General features: G+C 38.7%; 1 protein-coding gene across 1 annotated transcript in view; it reads left to right on the plus strand.

The window, feature by feature from the left end:
* The window catches only part of LOC101845184 (FYVE and coiled-coil domain-containing protein 1), a 41,568-nt gene extending 21,635 nt beyond the window's left edge, over positions 1-19,933 (plus strand). Inside the window, exons 15-24 of the mRNA XM_005104611.3 lie at positions 1,152-1,223; positions 2,065-2,231; positions 3,552-3,690; positions 5,179-5,252; positions 6,271-6,431; positions 8,027-8,078; positions 10,680-10,844; positions 16,373-16,532; positions 17,824-17,993; positions 19,219-19,933. Of these exons, the coding sequence (XP_005104668.1) occupies positions 1,152-1,223; positions 2,065-2,231; positions 3,552-3,690; positions 5,179-5,252; positions 6,271-6,431; positions 8,027-8,078; positions 10,680-10,844; positions 16,373-16,532; positions 17,824-17,993; positions 19,219-19,273 (1,215 nt within the window). The 3' untranslated portion in view covers positions 19,274-19,933. The remainder of the gene's footprint in view (positions 1-1,151; positions 1,224-2,064; positions 2,232-3,551; positions 3,691-5,178; positions 5,253-6,270; positions 6,432-8,026; positions 8,079-10,679; positions 10,845-16,372; positions 16,533-17,823; positions 17,994-19,218) is intronic.
* The last annotated feature ends 222 nt before the right edge of the window (positions 19,934-20,155 follow it).

The following is a 20,155-nucleotide window of genomic DNA, read 5'->3' on the forward strand; positions in this document are numbered from 1 at the left end:
ATTAGCAAATCTGGTTGGTTTCTCCATTCGAAAAATGCTTTATTAAGAGAGCAAATTTGAGGCATTGTGGTAAAATCAGACGCAGGTCAAAATAATGAAATCGAAGATATCATCATTTTTTTCTCTGCCGGTATGGCAGTTATTATTAAATTTTTGTGTTTTCTCTCAACACCTTTTATGTATTGAAAAGTGATAAGACATGAAATAACATCAAGAGGCTAGCCAGGAATAAGGAAAAGTGGAAAGTGTTTATTTGTGGCCTGTAGCCTGATCCAGGGTGGGAAAGGCAATGATGATGATGATGCCATTTAAAAACACATTTGTGAGGCAGCGTGGTGGGATCAGGCTCTCGTCAATTATGGGGCTTGTAGAGTTATTGGTATCATCGTAAAGCTTGTTCACTTGTGTTTATTAGGATGAAAAAAATATCCATTTATCTTGAATACAAGTCGAAATATTTGCGAATGAAGGAGGTGGGGGTCACCTGTTTTCAGAGGTAAAATTAGTGAGAAAATGGCCATCAAAGATTAGTTATTTCCTTAGCTTAAAGAGTCCGTGGTAACTGAAAGTTTACATTTTTTGTGCCTTTAATCAACGTTTTTCAGAAAAATCCCCACAGAAATGACTTCTTTAATGGGCATGAAAGGTGTTGACCCAAAAAACAAAAATTTGATAAAAATTCACAAACCAACAGAAAAAAGCAAGTTTCTTCACTTAGATTATTTTGACGAGAGCCTGATTCCACCACGCTGCCTCACATTTTTGTGTGGATTTTACTGAAAAATATTGATTAAAAGTGCAAAAAAGTGTACTTTCAGTTTAAAAGAACTCTCAAGCTATGCAAATCACCAAACTTTAGCGGCCATTTCCTTGCTAATTTTACCTCAGAAACCAAGCGACCCCCTCCTCGCTCAATAGCAAATATCTTGACTTCCATTAAAGATAGATTGGTATTTTTTTCACTTGAAAGATAGACTAATGAACAAGCTTAAAGATGATACCAATAACTCCTCATGCCCCCCCAAAAAAGGAGCGCCTGATTCCTCTGCTTCGTGACACAAATGGAAAAATTTTTTTACTTTAAAAAAGATTAAAGTAGCAGTTGTTAAGGTTTCTGAAATACTGGGGGTTTTTTGGGGTTTTTTTTAAAGGTTCAAGAGATGGAAAGTCGTTTCAAGCTCAAGGAGACGGAATGTTCTCGGATGAAGGACCAGCTGCAGAGGGTATTGTTTTCACAAGTTTTTTTTTGGTCCCTTTTCCCCAGAAGTATTGATGTGGGTGGTTGGTGGCTGCTCTGGTTTGGTTTGCTCCTACTTACCTTTCAAACATCTATCGTCCTTATCTCTCTTCGTTCTTTTCTTTGTATGTTACTCTCTTATAACACCTCTAATCTTGGACACTTATTTGATCTGATTGGGATGCAAGTGCCATGAAACTCTCACTAAAACTTCAGAAATATTGACCTGTGTAGTGTGTAATAATAAACTCCTTCAATGGAGTTGCACTAATTTCTTTTCACTCCTCAAAGATGCCTGTCATTAAGTAAGATGATTCCCTGGAAGTGATGAAATGTGAATGGCCTTTTTATCATTTTATTCCCCACCGACATTTAAAATGATACTGTACATGTGACGTTATTTAAATTCTACCTGAAAGTGAGAATTAAATTATTCTTTTGAGTGATGTTTCTTCAAAATGATACTCTTGAAGTAACGTATTTGAATTGATATTTTTTTAGGGCCTTTAATTTAGAATGATACTCATCAAGTCACATGATACTTGATACTCTTAAGTGATGTTTATTTGAAACAATTCTCTTCAAGCGAACTTTATACAATGATACGGTTTATGTGAGGTTTATATAAAACGATACTCTTCAAGTGAAGTTTATATAAAATGATACTCTTTGAATAAAGTGTATATAAAATGATAGTCTCTGAATAAAGTTTATACAAAATGGTACTCTTTGAATAAAGTTTATATAAAATGATACTCTTTGAATAAAGTTTATGTAAAATGATACTCTTTAAGTGAAGTTTATTTCAATTGATAACCCCGCCACAGATGGAGTCGGTGCTCACTGCTGAAGGAAACAAACGTCAGGTGACAGAAGCTGAGCTGAACTCTCTAAGACAGAGCAGTCAGCGGGAGAAGCAGGACTTGGAGACCGAGCTTGCCGCAGTGAAATCAGACAATGAGCAGATAAAAAAGAAACTCATCAAGTTGATCAAGTAGGTGGTTCTGAATTTTACTCCTAATAGAATCAGCTTGTTTGTAGTTTGTTTGTTTGTTTGTTTGTTGGTTTTTTGGGGGGGGTTATTGGTGATGTTTGGTAAGTTGAAAAAAAACCCCCAATATTTTAAATGCTCAGTGAAAGAATCTGCCATTGGTCACTTTCCAAAATGGCGTGAGGCGAAGTTCTACACTAAGCAGTCGATCTGAGTTTTTCTGATCAGTTTCATTATGTTTTAGAATTTAATATTTTTGTAACAACTTGGAGATATGGAAGCGGATCTAGTGATTCATGCGTTCAACAAGTTTTCAAAGGTATTCTGTTGGCGCTCATATGACCTTATGCAGTTGCGAGCACGGTAAAGACTCTACTAAAACAAACAAAAACGAAAGTTTGTATAGTTGTCCTTGCTTTCACTTCCCCAAGTGAATCAGAAGGTGGGACCTGTCCTGCCTTTAATTATTTCTTTCTATTAATCATTTTGTGTTGAAATTAGGCTTGATTAAACAACAGTAAGCAGGTTACTCAGATGAAATCAGAGACACCCCCCCCCCCTTCCTCCGATTTTTTTTCTATGGGTCTATGGAAGAACTCCAATCTGATTTACATAAAATCCTTTTTTTTTTCATGAATACTCTGTATCCTTTGTTGGTCTTACGCAACTTATCGTAAATAATATTAACATATGCATGATTATTTGCAATATTTGCACGTCGTAGTATAAATGATGCGAAAATACACTCTTTTATTTGTGTTTATTGCTTGTGTTTGCAATTCACATTTATTTGCCATGATGAGTTCATAATGTTATCAGAATCTACTGGGGTTCTGGAGTCTCTTCCCCCCCCCCCCTACTCCTAATTTTTGGTCATGGAGGAGTTGGCAGGTCTGCCTGAATGCCTTGATATTGGATTGCACAACCTACTATTTCAGGGAGTCTTGATGTGGGCAACCAACTCAGAGTACCTCTTCATTTTTGTAGTTTTCGATTGCAATTTAGACTTGATGGAAAATGATAGGCTTGTATACCATAATACTAATTCTATATTTAATATAATATGTGCTTCCTTCAGGATAAGACCCTCATCTGTGGTGTAGCTTCGCTGTCGCCCGTAAGAGACCCGAGTTTGATTCCTGAGTGGGGAGAAAATTTTTATCAGGTGTCTCAGTCTTTCTGCTAGGATGTATCCTTCTCAGTCCAGGTTGGCCCTGACAGGCAAGGTTGGAAGCCCGCCTCCTAAATGATCTAAATTGTGTCGATGAAGGCGTTAAAAACACCTACATTTTTTTTCTAAAGACGAAAAATTTCTTTTTCCAGGGATAAGGATGACCTTTGGCAGAGGACTGACCAGCTGGTGGATGAGCAGAAACGCAAAGCCACTGACCGCTGGCAGGACAACTCTATGGTCACTCACTGCCCACAGTGCAATACTGAGTTCTCTCTCTTTGTCCGAAAGGTATGAGGTCGCCTTACTGACATTTTTTTTTTCTTTCTCTCATACTCTTTATGTTTTACATAACCCTGCAATATCAAATTCTTTCTCTTTAGCCGAAAAGTATGAGGTAACCGTACATACTTTTTTTTTCTCTTTCTTTCTTACTCTTTATTTTTTTCACTTGACCCTACAATGTCGAGTCGTCTCTCTTTGTCAGAAAGGTATGGATTTGCAGTATTGATATTTATTCATTATTCCTTCCTCCTTGTTTTCTTTTCTACACCACTTCTGATGTTGTGTGTTTTCTACTGCAGGTTTGCTGTATCACTTCCAGTACCGTCTGAGAAGGTTGTCACCATGCCCTCTGCATGGGCTCACTATCAATGGCTACTTTAATCGCAAACTCGACCATGCACACTAAACATATGTGTCACGACGTGGTGGAATCAGGAGCTCGTCAATTTTTGGGCATGTAGAGTTATTGCTATCATCTGAAAGCTTATTCATTTGCCTTGCTTTCAAAGAAAAAAATATCCATCTAGCTTGAATAAAAGTAAAGATATTTTTGATTGAAGAAGGTGGGGTAGCCTGGTTTCAGTGGTAAAATGAATGAGAAAATGGCCGCCAAAGTTTGATAACTTCAATAGCTTAAGAGTCAGTGAAAACTGAAAATTACGTATTTTATGCCTTAAAACAAGTTTTTTCAGTAAAATTCACTTGGAAATGTGTCTTCATATGAACATAAAAGGTGTTAGCCAAAAAACAAAATTTCTAGAAAAATTGCCAAACCTGTGGAAAAATGCCTTTTTCTTAGATTTCATTATTTTGACGAGCGCCTGATTTCACCACGATGCCTGACATATTTAAACTAAGAACGCAACCACTGCACTGAAGTAAATACCAAAGGAAGTCACTCTACAATATCGATAGCTGAATGGTTGATGAAATACTGAATTTTAAAAATTTGTTTATTGGGCTCTGAAGGTTTGTGTAAAAAGTGTTAATTGCTATGGTATCCCATGTCCTAAACTGGTGCGGTACTTGATTTTTTTGGTTGCAATATAGCCTTCAGTACTGTAAATGTTAATAACTTTGGAGAAGAGAATTAAGGAGAGGGGGGAAAAGGCTGGATTTTTTAATCTTAGAGGTCAGCATGTCGACTGACTAGATGCTGCATTCTTGGTTGTTTTTTTTTTCTTGTTTTACTCGTACCTCAAAAATGTGTGCTTGCCTGTAATAAAGCTGTGTCCTCATAATATTGAATCTTAATTTTTTTCCTAATATTTTGTTTGGAAATACAGATGATGCATTCTTTTCAACTCTCTGCTGACTTCTATCATGTGAAATCTCCCTGTTACTTTATCCATACTCATTTATTCTTGAGTTAGAATCTAAAAAAGAAGAAATTAGAATCCCAAAAAGGGAAATGTGATATTCTGGTTAATAAGTACTGTCTCGCTGCTTCATTGTCATTGTCTGTTGTTTTTTTTTTCTTTGTTTTTTTTTCAGCACCATTGTCGGCTTTGTGGGAAAATTTATTGCTGGGCATGCTCAGATTTCTGGCTGGATGTGGCCCATAGCAGGTATGTGAGGTGACTGGAAAGGGAGGGGGGAGTGGGTAATTTCTTAGTAACGTTAGGGGACAGGGAAGCGAGTAGTGTCATATCTTAAGCTCGTTGGGGGACCTAAGGAGATGGGAAAGTGGAAAATGTCTTGGGTACATGATGTGGCTTGAGAGGATAGAAAAGCGGTTAACATTTTGGATACATACGTCTTACGTCATTTTTAAAAGTTCAGTATATGCAGTTTTTACCATTTTACAGGAGAGCCAAAACATACGAAGCGTTGTTACCAAGAAAACAAACTCCTTGCAAACATCCCAAGTCAGTATTTTAAGAATACTTTTTTGATAATATCTTCCTGATTATCATTAATGCAAATATTGTTTTCATGGTAACAATATTCAGTTTTTTAGCTCTCCTGTAAAATTGTAAAAACTGCATATACTGTACTTTTAAATATGAGAGTAGATGTGAGGGGATTTGAGAAGATAGGAAAGCGGGTAATGTCTTATGTAAATTAGGTGACTCGAGGCTACAGGGAAGTGGGTAATTTTAAACACCTTTCAAATTTAAATTAAAAAGTGAAATTTACTGCCAAGTCATTTTGGCATTTACGTTTTGCGAGAACACACTTTCATCTCTAAGACTAGACCTGTTTTTATTGATGGCTTGCAAGCCTAGCAGTAAAGTAATACTAACAAATTTGGTTCCCATATGCACATTTCTATTTTCAAATACAAATCCATGCAGTGCTTGTGGCTTATCTCCATACAGAAAAATTAGAGCTGGATGATTACTGGGACACTGGGACATATAATGCCTCATAGGCAACAAGGAGCAGCAAATTTTGCCAACTTTAGTGGCATTCATGGAACTGCACAAAGCTAAAAATTACGCATTTTCATGCCGTAAGGCACCCTGGTGTAATCTATCCTGATTTGCTGCCTCTATTGAAGGGAGGTGGTTAAGCAAGCTTTATAGCCCCTGGACTAATGTTCTTATATGTTGACGTTGTCCTTTTTTAAATCCCTTTTTGCAGCAAAAAGGCTCGTGTGTGCAAGTCTTGTTTCGAGAGGCACACAGATTTAGATGCTATGAGACAGTCAATGTCTACGTCGATGATCACTGGCAGCAGTGATGAAGAGGAGGACGAAGGACAGACTACACCAGATGGAGTGGGGACAAGAGAAGGCAGCCATGGTAAGAGACACGAGCTCAGCACATGAGTGTTGCTACATCATTACATCATCGTTGTGGCATCAGTGGTCTAGTAGTTAGCTACACTGCGTGCTCATATGACCGTATGCAGTTGCGAGCGCCGTAAAACTCTTACTTAACTAAGACTTAGGTAGCTGCGGTTGTGGTTGAAACTGAAAGGTCGTGGGGTGGAACCCTGTAAGGGTCCAGATGTTGTGTTCTTGAGAACGGCACTTGATATGAATTTTCCTCTCTCTACACAAATGGAAACAGGCACTTGGTGCTATTTTTGACAGTACTGGGTGTCCCGCCTTTTGAGTATGTGATGCGTGTCTTTCGCAGGTGATTTTTTACCCTGACTTCACATCACTGGTGGGGTGGGGTTAGTGTGGAGATGGCAGATCAGGCTGATCTTTCCCCCGAAAATGTTTGTTGCAATGGGGACAGGGGTTATGTGGGGCTGGGGCTGGCCTTTAGAGAGTGTAACTTGTTTATAGTAGTGGAACACATAACATGCGATTAATCTTTGATGTCGAGACACTGACACATTGATGTGGTGTTTCACAGTATACACATGCACATACACACACACACACACACACACACACACACACACGCACATACACACTCACACACACACACTCACGCGCATACATACACACACCCACACACACACACACACTCACGCGCGCACACACACACACACACACACACACACACACACACACACACACACACACACAGGCATATACACATACTTATCTATTATGAATAGAATTTGAAATACATGTGTTTGTGATTGAAGGAGGTGGGGGTTAATTGTCTGGTATCCAAGATTAAATTCATGAAAAAATGGTCGCGAAAGTTTCGTTAATTCCAAAACTGGAGTGTCCTTAGAAACTACAAATTTACATTTTTTGTGTGTGTTTTTAAAAAAACAAAAGGTGTTTTACCAAAAAAAAAATTCCAATAAAGATAGCCAACCAGACAGATTTTATTATTTTTTCAAGCGCCTGATTTCACCATGATGCCACGCATCTATTATCTATTTGCGGTGGCCGAATTTTGCTATTCAAAAGGCTTTTTAATGGCTGCATCGATCGACTTGCGGTTTTCGCCAAAAGATTCTTTAAAATATTCTCCAGATCATGACGCCCTTGGTTTTTTCAGTTTTGAGACAGTTTTGCTGCAAAAATCTAAATTTCTTTATTTCGCCGATCGCTTTTGTAGGCCGACGCTTCTGTCTCTGTAATTTTAGAAAATCTGGAAGTGATATTTCGCGAGGCGCATTTTGTTTTGAGAGTATAGATCTAGACCTTCTAATTTTTTTTCCATTTCTCAAGATTTATTGCCCCATTCCAGTGGAGTGTAAATATAGTGGGCCAATGACTTTTAGTTGATATTAAAGCACCTATTTCATTCCTTTCATCGAAAGGGGGCCCACCTAGTATAAATACAAATGGATACTTGTTAACAATAGTAACATAAATAAAAATGGATAATTTAAGCTTGTTACATGATGGGTAGTCTGATAGTATCCCGATAGTATTCTGTGACTGACTTTACTGCAATTTGTTTTTCTTTATTTATTATTTCAGATTCTGCGGTGTCCCCACATAATCAGACTGATGAGGGTAAAATCCGACAGAGGTGGGTCAAATTCATTCCTGCTTTATTCTTTTTTTCTCCTAAATTGTGGGCCCTTTGTGGGTTTTCTTTTGTATTATGTTATTATAATGACTCTGTTTAAGAGGATGAACTGTCTAAGATGATCACTCCTTTTCTCCTTGACAATTGGTGGTCATCTTGGACAGGTCTGGCTGAATACATGTATATATGTGTGTGTGAGTGTGTGTGTGTGTGCGTGTGTGTATGTGAGAGTGTAAAGGAAAGTTTTGTGCTATTACTATTTTTGTTGTCCACCTTTTCCCTTATCCTCCACCATTACCCTTATCCCTTCTACTTCCATTCATGCGTTGCACCAAATTCCTAAGTTTCCTTTCAGAGACACACCCCCCCTCTAGTTGCTAATTTAAACAATCTATAATAACGTATTTGTGCCATACACAGTGGAATCAGGCTCTTTGTCATTTAGAGTTATTCGTATAATTTTAAAGCTTGTTCATTTGATGAAAAAATACCCATCTTTCTGTCATAGAAATCTAGGTATTTGCAATTGAAGGAGGTGGGGGTCGCCTAATGACAGAAGGAAAATTAGCGAGAAAATGGCCGCCAAAGTAGTGTCCTCGGACATTGCGAATTCACATCTTTTTGTGCCTTTAATAAACAATTTTCAATAAAATGCATTCAGGAATGTGTTTCTGGACATTAAAGATTTTGAGCCCAAAACAAAAAATGGATAGAAATTGCCTAACGAGCGTAAAAATGTCAATTTTTTTCTAGTTCATTATTTTGACGAGCACCTGATTTCACCCTGATGGTACACATTTGTCCTAGAGCAGGGATCCCCAAACTACAGGCCATGAGCACCGTACGTCAGGCCCACCGCCCTTCCACCATTCAGGGAAAAAAATTTGGCAGATGTGTTCATAGCATACTCAGAACTGGCTCACAAAAATTATAAATTTGTTTCAACGAGCGCTACAGTACAAATTAAAAGGGTTCCCACTCAACTGGGAAAACGGTAAAAAGCTGGGAATTTCATTTTCAGATTTCTCGGTCAGGAAAACACCATGAAAATTAATAAAAACGAAAATATACAGGAGAAAGCCGGGAAATCTAAGGACTGACTGTAATTATGAATTTTGCAGAATCGTTAAGGTTTATAAACTCTTTAAAAAATTTTCTATTTTACGCAAATAAGATTTTACCACCCCACCCCTGATTCGAATTTAAAGAAACTTATTTGCCGTTCTGCTCTCCCAACCCATCCCCATCTTCCCAGCGTCAAGGAGAGATCAGGAAAGTCAGATCCCGACAGTCCACGTCATAACGTCACGTGCAGCTAACTTTAACTCCCTCTTTGCACTGAGGCCTAGTAGTGGTTTAGTGACACTTTCCCCTTAGAAAAACACAAGCTGGGCCCCCTTTCGATGAAAGGAATGATCGGTGCTTTAACCATCAGCTGAAAGTCATTGGCCTACTATATTTACACTCTACTGGAATGGAGCAATAAATCCTGAGAGAAAAGTGACACAGGTGTTTCCAAGTTGCCAAATATATAATAGACAAAGGAGTCCTGAAATAAACAAACCTGACGGATTTTCTAAAATTACACTGACAGAAGTGTCGGCCAACAAAAGTTATCAGCGAAATAAAGAAATTTAGCTTTTTGCAGCAAAACTGTCTCAAAACTGAAAATATGAAGGGCGTCATGATCTGGAGAATATTTTAAAGAATCTTTTGGCGAAAACCGCGTGTGGATCGATGCAACCATTAAAAAGCCTTTTGAATAGCAAAAATTGACCACCTCAAATAGATAATGGATTAGTTAGGAGAAAGGCCAACATTAAGTTTGTGACAAAGTGTTAAAAAATTCTTGCACCTGTGCATTGTGGGTGATGGTCTAGACAAATAAAAGAATTTTTCAAAAACCAAAAAAGAAGTAACCTGATGTGCGGCATGTTGTGTAATAATGATGTACAATTAATGATTAAGATCAAAGGCTCGCGATACGTCCTGTCAGTTTCTTTTGTCTTTGCAAGAGTCAAGCCAACAACCAATAAAGTAACCACATCCCCCTCCTCCCCCCCCCACCACCACTCTCATTTACTTACGTTTACACTTATTCTATAACCCCTGTCCTTGACACTAACACCTCAGGGAAAGGGACTGTTCATGGTGATGTACGATTTTTATCATGCATTTCTCTTCATTTCTACATCCTGGCTCTGTCATCTTTAAAAAAAAAAAGAAATTACGACATCTATTGCAACATGCCATAAGTGATGGGAAGTTCCCCTTTTTTTTTTTTTCGTGCATTTTGCAGTCCAAGATAATTAATTGCCGCAACTGGTTCAAATAGTAATCTGATTCTACTATGATTCTGGAGACTCTGATTTTTTTCCCCCGAACTCCTATTATTAGTGAACTATTATTAGTGAAGATTCTTAGGAAAACTCCTATTTTTAAGGAGGATTTTGAGGAAAACTTCTATTTTTAAGGTTTCTAAGGAAAACTCCTATTGTAAGTCATGGAGCGGTTGGCAGGTATGTAAATTTGTCTCTTTCAAGTTTGTGATAAAGCACTTGTACTTCACCCTTTGCCCCTCTTGCTTCCTCCCTCACCAAGTTCCAGGGTTAATCCAGCCCAATTAGATCCTACAGAAGGTGCGGCCGGCCAGGTGGACGACCCAGATAACCCAGAGGAAGGAATGTTCCAGATTGTCACCGAGGCGGATGTGGAGAGGTCGATGTCAGATTACTCAAACCAGCAGGCAACCGACACTCCCGAAAAGTACGTTGCAGACTGGGGGGGTGTCTGGTAGCTGAAGCTGTATTGTGCCAGTACCGTAGCATAGTTAGGTTAACTCTTTTACTACCAGACCAAAATCCACCACTGGGTCCAGGGCTTTTCCCTGACCTATATTTACGCCCCTACCTCGCCAGAGGAAAATGTCAAAACTTCCAACTAAACTCACACAAACCATATCTTATGACCCATCAAACCGAAGGTTAAAAAATAATCTATCAGATGGCGATATAATGTTGAAGATTTATTCCAATTATATTACTTTGGGGTTTCTAAAAGTGATTATGCAAAATCGAAGGTGTTGTATGAAATCAACAATTTTCCAGTTTTGAAAGGTCATATCTAAAATAGTAAAAGAACAGCATCATTCACACTTCCCAGGTAGGTTGCCTCAAGTAATGCTAAGAAATGCTGAAAGTTATGTATGCTTACCTAATATAGAAGTGAAAATATTAGACATATACTGAAGTCAGGGGAGCGCTTTTTTTTTTCATATTTGCGTTTCGAAGGGGACAAAAAAAGGGCTGAAATGACTCAAAATTGTCTGTCAGTGCTATATTTTCTTTTGTATCTGCTAACAGGAAGTCTATTCTATTATTTTGAAAAAGTGGATCGGCCGAGAATTTCGTGTCTTTTTATTACTGGATTGGAATAGATAGCAAAATGTGTCCTTGATGCAATTTCGCTGTACGGCTAAGGCAGTTACAACAGACTGCTGATCCTGTTCTAACGGTCAACTGTATAAGATAATTACCTGTACAGATGGCCTTTTCCCGTTCCCCCCCCCTCCCCCCCTTACATTTTTGGTAACATTGCGTAAGATTGCCATATTTTTATTTGACAATGGGTGAACAATGTCTTAGATAATTTTGTCTGCTTTGTGAGTAACTTATTAATCTTGGGGGGTTGTAGGGCTAATGACTTTCGCTTCTTGAACTACTGTACAAAAAAAAAAAATGACTGATGTAGTTACAATGTTTCTTGATGAAATGTTTTAGTCTCTCTGCACTTAACAGTTTGTTTGGTTTAGGGTAATATTTGCCTCATTTCACCACGGTAGTTGAGCATCTGATAGAATGTTTTAAAAAATAAAACTAAGAAAAGTTCTCACGCCTAAATTACCTGTGGACCTCTGACGACTTCATAGATGCTGCTTGTGCAAAGTCTCATCCAAGCTTGTATGAACTGAGAATGTATTTGTTTTGTTGGGGTTTTTTTTGTTGGGTTTTTTTTTTTTGGGGGGGGGGGTTTGTATGTGTGTGTGTTTGTGTGTTTTGCTATCCCCCCCCCCCCCTCCCCCACCCGCCAGACCAAAATGCCCACCCCTCCTCCCCACTTTCTATTGTACCCAAGTTTGTGTGTGTAATATTTGAAGCCAGCCTAAACCCTTCCCCCACACACACCCTCCCCCTCCTTTACACCATACAATGTATCTTAGTTGTGGACTACCACATTTTAGAGGTATTTACCGTTCTTTTTTGCTTTGGGTTCCCAAGAAAAGGAATTGCACTTTTCTTTCTTATACATGATTGTATTCAGGCGAATGTTTTGCACAAAGTGGGATGGAAATACGAAGAAGAGATGGGGAAAAAGTTTCTGCCGCTCTGAAGAAAATGTCATTTCACTCGTCGCACTCATGGACATTCTTCTTTACGTTCCCCTACTAGATCTTAGAGGAAGTTGACTGTTGATTCTTAATAATAATAATAGATAATAATAGATAGCATTTGTATAGCGCAAATCCCCACTCAACAGCAAGCTCTGTGCGCTTTACAATCTATACTATTACCCCAGCAGACCTGAGATCATTCTGAAACAACTTTAACTTCCTGGGAAGCATACTGTGCAAGCAAACATAAGCGCTATAACACAAAATACTGACAAGATCTTTCGCTGTCTATGGCCGGGTACCCATTCCCACCTGGGTGAAGTGAGGAAAATTTGTGTAAAGTGCCTTTCCCAAGGACACAACGTCGGGCCTGCGGCTCGAACCGCCAAATCCGCAATCTCACGATTACAAATCCGAGCCTAACCACTAGGCCACCGAGGCCACCATCTGCAGTGCAATGGATTTTTTGCATATTTGACCATTTTTCCTATTTTCTTGGACCTCTAGCCTTCAGGCAGCCGCATTCCGATTTTGAAGGTACTCTATGTGTTTTTTATACTAACTAGAGTATTTTCAGTTTTGGTAGAAATTAAATTTTAATTTTGTCCCTACCCTTGGAAGAACCAGGGCAAATTAAGAGCAAAGAATGGGGCTTTATGTATCTGCTGTGATGACAAGTGCAGGAAAAGTGATGCTGAAATTGGGGAAATATATCACTCTTTGTGTTTCTTTTTGTTTGGTCTCACACTGTCTCCCAACATCGTATTCTGTAGCGGGAAAAGGTGCTACAAATATTGAAATGACCCGCGGAGTAACTTTAACTGATTCAGCACGTAGATGATTTTGACTCCTGACACAAATAATTTGTGGCTGCTTCATGACCTCACAGGTGGTCTCGCAAAAAGTTAATTTTTAAAATATCTAAATTTGATTAAAACCCTATGTGTGGCACATAGAAATGTTCAGAATAAAAAAATACTATTCAATGACACCAAAAAAAAAAGGGTTGAAATGTAAGCTGTCAGGACAAAAGACGAGAGGAAAGTGACGCGAAGAACACAGGAGACAGTCAGCTGCTGTGAGTGGCACTGCGGGCTGAATCAGTTTAGCAATCTCTTCATTCCTTTCTTTTTCACACTTACTTACTTACTCTCTTCCCTCTATTGTTAGATAGATACATAAGACAGAGAACAGTCCAAACCTTGCTTGCCCAGTCCTGGCCATCTCCTCGTCCAATCTTGGTACATCTACGCCCAGGGTGATTGCCTCATCCCTAAGTGTGATTTTGAAACTTTTACAGTTGTCCTACCTCTTCTTCTTTTTCCAGTAGGTCTCCAATTTCATGTCAGTCAGGGCAACCTTGTCTCTGGTATTCTCAAAACATGTCCTAAACACCACATGGAAACATGGTATTTTAAAAGACCTGCGTGACTTGGGCTTACACGGAAATCTTCCCGAATTTATAAGAAACTTTTTGAAAGATCGATCATTTCAAGTAAAAGTAGGTTCGACCCTATCAAATTTACACACCCAAGAAGAAGGCGTCCCACGGGGAAGCATCTTATCGCCCATTCTTTTCGAAATTAAAATCAATTCCATCACAAAAACCCTTCAAAACAATATCGACTGCTCACTTTACGTTGACGACTTCCTGATCTGCTATAAATCCAAGTCCAAAATAGATCACATTGAACACCAGCTTCAGCTTCAACTCCATAAACTGGAAACCTGGGCAAACAGGCACGGGTTCAAATTTTCTACAACAAAAACAAACTGTGTACATTTTTGTCTGTCGCACAAGTGTGTGCGACAACCAGATTTATATTTGTTTGGAGAGAAATTTCCTGTTAAAAAACAAACCCGTTTCCTGGTTGTAATCTTCGACAATAAACTTTCTTTCCTGCCACACTTGAAAGACCTAAAGACGAGGTGTCAGAGTGCTCTCAATGCGGTAAAAGTATTATCCAATCCCGAATGGGGAGGAGATACCAAAATACTTCTTCAACTTTACTGTTCTCTTGTCCGTTCCAGGCTGGACTATGCCAGTCCTGTTTACGGATCAGCTAGAAAGTCTTACCTTAAAATTTTAGACCCTTTTCAGAACCAAGGCCTTCGCCTTGCCCTAGGTGCTTTCCGTACTTCACCTGTAGAAAGTTTACAGGCAGAAGCTCATGAACCATCTTTAGAACTTAGAAGGAAAAAACTCTCTTTGCAGTATGCTTTGAAACTTAGCTCAGTACCCCAAAACCCAGCCCACAAATGTGTCTTTGGCCTTTCCGAAGATCTAAAAACTCTATCCTCCTTAGGAAATAAAGTAAGCCCTTTCGGAATAAGACTCCAGAGCGATCTCAAAGACATCGATTTTTCTGAAGACATAATCGAGCCCTTTGCCATGTCCAGCATACATCCATGGCATTTAACCAAACCAAACATAGATACTAGTCTTGAAAAACACAACACAAAGTCTACAGACGAAACTACATACTTAAAGTCATACAAACAGCTAATAAATAGATACCCTGAAGCAGAGAAACTCTTTACAGACGGATCCAAAAATGACTCCTCAGTAGGAGCTGCTGCCCTTGCATCGCCACACAGCTTAAGCTTAAGGAAACTCCACCCAGAAGCCTCAATCTACACTGCTGAGGCTACAGCTCTTGAAATGGCCCTAAATATAATAGATCAATCAACCAAGTCTACTTTCCTAATCCTTTCAGATTCTCTCTCTTGTCTGAAATCTTTAGAGCGCTCTGACACCTCCGACAATAGAATTTTGAAACTTTTAATTAAACTGCATTTTCTATATCAGTCTGGAAAAACTATTACAATAGCTTGGCTTCCAAGCCATGTAGGCATTGATGGCAACGAAGCCGTTGACCAATTTGCCAAAGTATCTCTAAAACTATCTGAAAACTTAAATAGTAAAAACCCTTTCTCTGACATGAAACCGAAAGTAAAAGAACACATCACATCCTCCTGGTCCCAAATTTGGAACCAACAAATACACAACAAACTCCATTACATTCAACCGAAACTTACGCCCTGGAAACCACTATTTCTCCTACGAAGAGAAAAAGTAATTTTTACCAGATTGAAGATAGGACACATGCACGCCACGCACAAACATTTACTTGAAGGAGAGGAAGCTCCCTTTTGCTTGGCGTGCAACACAAATTTCACAGTTCGGCACATCCTAACGAAATGTGTCGAATTTAATGATGTTCGTAAGAAATATTTTTAATGTAAAAATATCAAAACTCTTTTTGGCATTGTAGACCCTAGAAAAATTTTAAGTTTCGTAAAAGAAATTGGACTATTTAATAGAATATGAAAATATATAGTTATCGTTATCGGTGTATATATATATATATATATATACACTGAAATTAATATTGTATATACAAATGTAAATAAATCTTTTCCATATTTACAAAAAATTTAATAAATGTCTGTCCTTCTTTTTAGCATAATAAAAATAGTGTGACCGTGTGCGGTTGCGATCTCCGAAAGACTTTTACTAAAAACACGTCTGATTTTGTTGCGATGAAACCTGTTGGTGCTCAAATGACCAAAATTGTGTCGATTGTGCCGTAAAATATCTACTCAATCAATACTTTACTAAAACAAACTTACTACTTCTCTTTGCTGAAAAAAGCGATCTGTATGGGTGGTTGGCGGGTGCTCTGGTGGGGTTTGCTTCTTCTTTCCTATCAAACATCTATCGTCCTTATCTCCCCTCCTTCTTTTTTGTGTTTGTTACTCTCTTGTAACACCTCTTATCTTCAGGCGCTCATATGACCTTATGCAGTTGCGAGCGCCGTAAAAACCTCTACTAAAACTAAAACCTTACTAAAACAAAATCACTACTTCTCTTTGCTCAAACAAGCTTTCTGTGTCTCCCCAGTATGTCTACCTCCATGTTGCTGAGTGCGGAGGACTTGCTTTCTGGCCAGGTCAACTCCCAGAACCAGGTGTGGATCAAGCCAGGGAGGACTTTCGCCGTGCCCATCAGTATACCGGAGGAGAACGCTGCCTTGGAGTGGGAGTTCTCCAGCCACCCCAAGGTGATTTAAGCTTGCGTTATGTTTGGTGGCGGAGCGGTTAGTGCCCTCTTCTCCAAAGCGGAAAGTCCAGGTTTGAGCACCGGTTCGGACACAGATTTTTTTTCGTCCCCTCCTGTCCACCCAGCAGTAATGGGTACCTGACTTAGAGTTGTGGAAGTAAAGGCGGCGTGGAAAGGAACTGGCCACCCTACCACAATATGCCGAGCCGACAGCCCTGGAAGTTGTCTCACTAACAAGGCAATCCCCAATGTACAGATTGGATGCGGGAACAACTTTACTTTACTTTATATCCTCACCGTCATTCTACAAGCTCTTAGGTCTTTTTTTTTCAAAGTTTTGAACAAGCTCCTATGTCATTTCTTTTTAAGTTTTGAGAAATTAACCCTTTCATGACACCGGGTCAGGTTTTGCTTCACCACGCACAGTTTTGGACCCCCAGGGATGAAGAGTAATGCTAGATTTAGAGGTCAGTTGCCTATAATTAGAGCTGGTTTGTAAATACTACCATCTCTAAAAGGAAAATATGTTTCTGTACAGAAAAAATAAAGCCGAGTGTGAAATCTGCGATTAGTTTTATGAAATGCATCTAATACAAGCAGTATGCAGAATATAACTAAAGACGGACAGCTTTTGTCATCATGGTCCTCGCGCTTCACAGATCATGACGAACACTGCAACATCTTGGCTCCTTAGCCATAAAAGAAAAAAGGACGAATGGCGTATGTCGTATAGGTCACGAAAGGGTTAAAGAACAAGAGAGTACCCTAATCAGAACCATGACTTGAGCACTCATTTTTTAAACTAAAAGCTAGGAAGGAAAGGAGATGAAACATTGGTCCTGACAGGTAGAGTTGGAGTAGCCTGTCTTCCAAATGATCTTGGTAGATGGGAGTCAAACCCATATCTTTACTGTTGCAAATCCCAGAGTCTATTCACTTGGCCAACGACACTGCAGTGTGAAATCCAGATTGTAGGTATTGATTGTTTTTATATACTAGAATGTTACAGAATACTTAATTCTTCTTAAAACTCACAAAAAGACGTCTTGATTGTAATTAATAGTTGTAAAGCCTATGTATGCACTATATAAATGCAATTGTGTTTATTATTATTATTATTATTATAAAATTATTATTATTTTTATTATTATTACTATTATTGCTATTATTATTATTATTATTATAACTAGTTGGTGTCGTGCTCTAATCATGTGACTGTTTTCTTGTAAACGTTTCTCACGTGGAATGTGAAAATTATTTCCTTGGTTCTCCGTTCCCTGCCTCGTCCACAGGACATTGTGTTCACGGTGAACTACAAAGAGGACGACTCTGTGGCCCTGTCCGAGGCTGAGGAGATCGTGGCTCCGTGCAAGTGCGACTCTCACAAGCAGACGGTGCACGGGGAGCTCACCACCAAGAAGTCTGGAATCTACACTCTCATTTTTGACAACACATACTCAAGGTTAGATTTTTTTTACTCTTTCAGTATGCAAGGGATTCCCCAATTTTACACACCCAATTTGAGGCAGCAAAGGCTTTTTCCTTTTATGTTTGTTTTAGTAAGGTTTTACGACGCTTGCAACTGCATAAGGTCATATGAGCGCCAAGGGGTGGATGTCAACAGAGAAGTCCAAACAGGGAATCAGGCTTACTCTGTTCACCTCTCTAGCCTCAACAGCACAGTCTGACAACATCTGCTGCAACTATCAAGGCACCCTGGAAATAGCAGTACACAAGAGAGTGAAAAACATGCAAAAGAAGTAGAGGGAAAATGACGATAGTATGGATGAGGAAAGAAAAAGCAGTATTTCCTCCTATGTTGTTTCTGCACAGTATAAGCATGACATTGATAAATCAGCCCATTTATTATTTTACCTAAAAGGGGCTATAATTTAGTCTAGTATTGAGATGGATTTGTTTGTGTGAGCACTGACACTTTTCATAATTGGACAGAGAATCACAATATGGGTAAAATTAGGTTATTAATTTGCACAGGAACAGCTGTAGATCTTGGGATTTATGAACCCTGTACCGCAAAACATCACTTAGGTAACGATCCGATGAAACACGGAACCAAAAATGCCACTTAAGTGGTGATCCAAAATCATTTTCGTCCACACATCTGGGATTCTTTTCAAAGGGATGTGATGAAAGGGTGAAACAGATTGATTCTAAAAATCTGAAATTACTTAACTGTTTGATTTCAGTAAAATCCACGTAAAAAATGTGTTTTTAAATGAATCTTAAGGGCGTTGTGTCAAAACATTAAAATTTGATGTGAAATTGCGTGTTGTGCAGAAAAATGCCAATTTATTCAATTTCATTATTTTAACAAGTGGCTGATTTCACCATGATGCCTCACACATGTTTTCTTGTCCTACAAAAGGGAAATAGCACAATTGTGGCATTGAGCTAAGAGCTAAGATCATGATATGTTTTCTTGTCATACAATAGGGAAATCGCAGTATTGTGGCATTGAGCTAAGATCATGATATGTTTCCTTGTCCCACAAAAGGAAACTACGACTCTTGTGACATTGAGATAACAACACGACATCATTCCTTGTCATACAGAAGGAAAAAGTTTGAATGTGGCTTTGAGCTAAGTCATGACTTGTTTTTGTTTCTTTGTCATGCGAAAGGATAAAAGTACTAATGTGTTCTTTGTTATTGCCATTTTTCGAACAGACTGACATCGAAAAAAGTGCATTACTCTCTGAGCTACAAGAAGTCCTCATCCTGACCTGACCCCGCTATGGATTATGTTGCCAGTACACAGACATCCGTGGACTTTCAATTTGTGATCCCGATCACAGGGATTGGTCGATGACTCACCATAGAAGATCTGGTTGTTTGGATGTTCAAGAATGTTTTCAGCTCCCTGACGGTCACAAAGAAATGTTGTGTTGAATGCTTTTGGGTGGTGTTATGCTCTGACTGTGTAATTTTTTCATTCGGGGGAAAATAAAGCCGAGTGTGAAATTTGCGATTAGTTTTATGAAATGCATCTAATAGAAGCAGTATGCAGAATATAACCTAAGACGAACAGATAATTTTTTAGCAGGTGAAATAAATAAAAAGATTTTTAAAACACAAAACGTCTTGATCTTAAATGATAATGAGAGAAGTCTACAACCTTAACCCACAGTACTTTTATACTCTTTATAGTTCTTGTTGACTTTAAAGTTTATTGAGGTCCTGCAGATCGATTTCGGCAACGGTTTTAGAATAAAAGAGAGCTGACCTGCTTCTTCCAGTTACATGGTCAGAGCATAACTCTATCGATATATTATATATAAGTTGTTAACCAGCTGTTCAGATTTACTAAGCCCATAATTTTGAAAAACTTTTTTTATTGCAGTTTCTTTATCTGTGGTATTGGTTGCATATTTTGTCAAAATTTAGATTCTAAATGTAAACAGTTGCAAGCGCCGTAAAACTCTTACTGAACTAAGATTCTAAATGTTGAAAAAGCAAGAGAAGATACATAATGTTAAAAGATTGAAACAGTTTTTTTCTCTTTCCTGAAAAATTGTGCTTTCTGGGCTTTGAACAGCTGCTAACGATATATTGCTTTTTGTACTGTCTCTTGATGCTTATGTAAGATGTGGTCGTATCTGCTCAC

The sequence above is a fragment of the Aplysia californica genome, unplaced genomic scaffold (assembly GCF_000002075.1).
Source record: "Aplysia californica isolate F4 #8 unplaced genomic scaffold, AplCal3.0 scaffold00428, whole genome shotgun sequence".
Taxonomy (NCBI): domain Eukaryota; kingdom Metazoa; phylum Mollusca; class Gastropoda; order Aplysiida; family Aplysiidae; genus Aplysia; species Aplysia californica.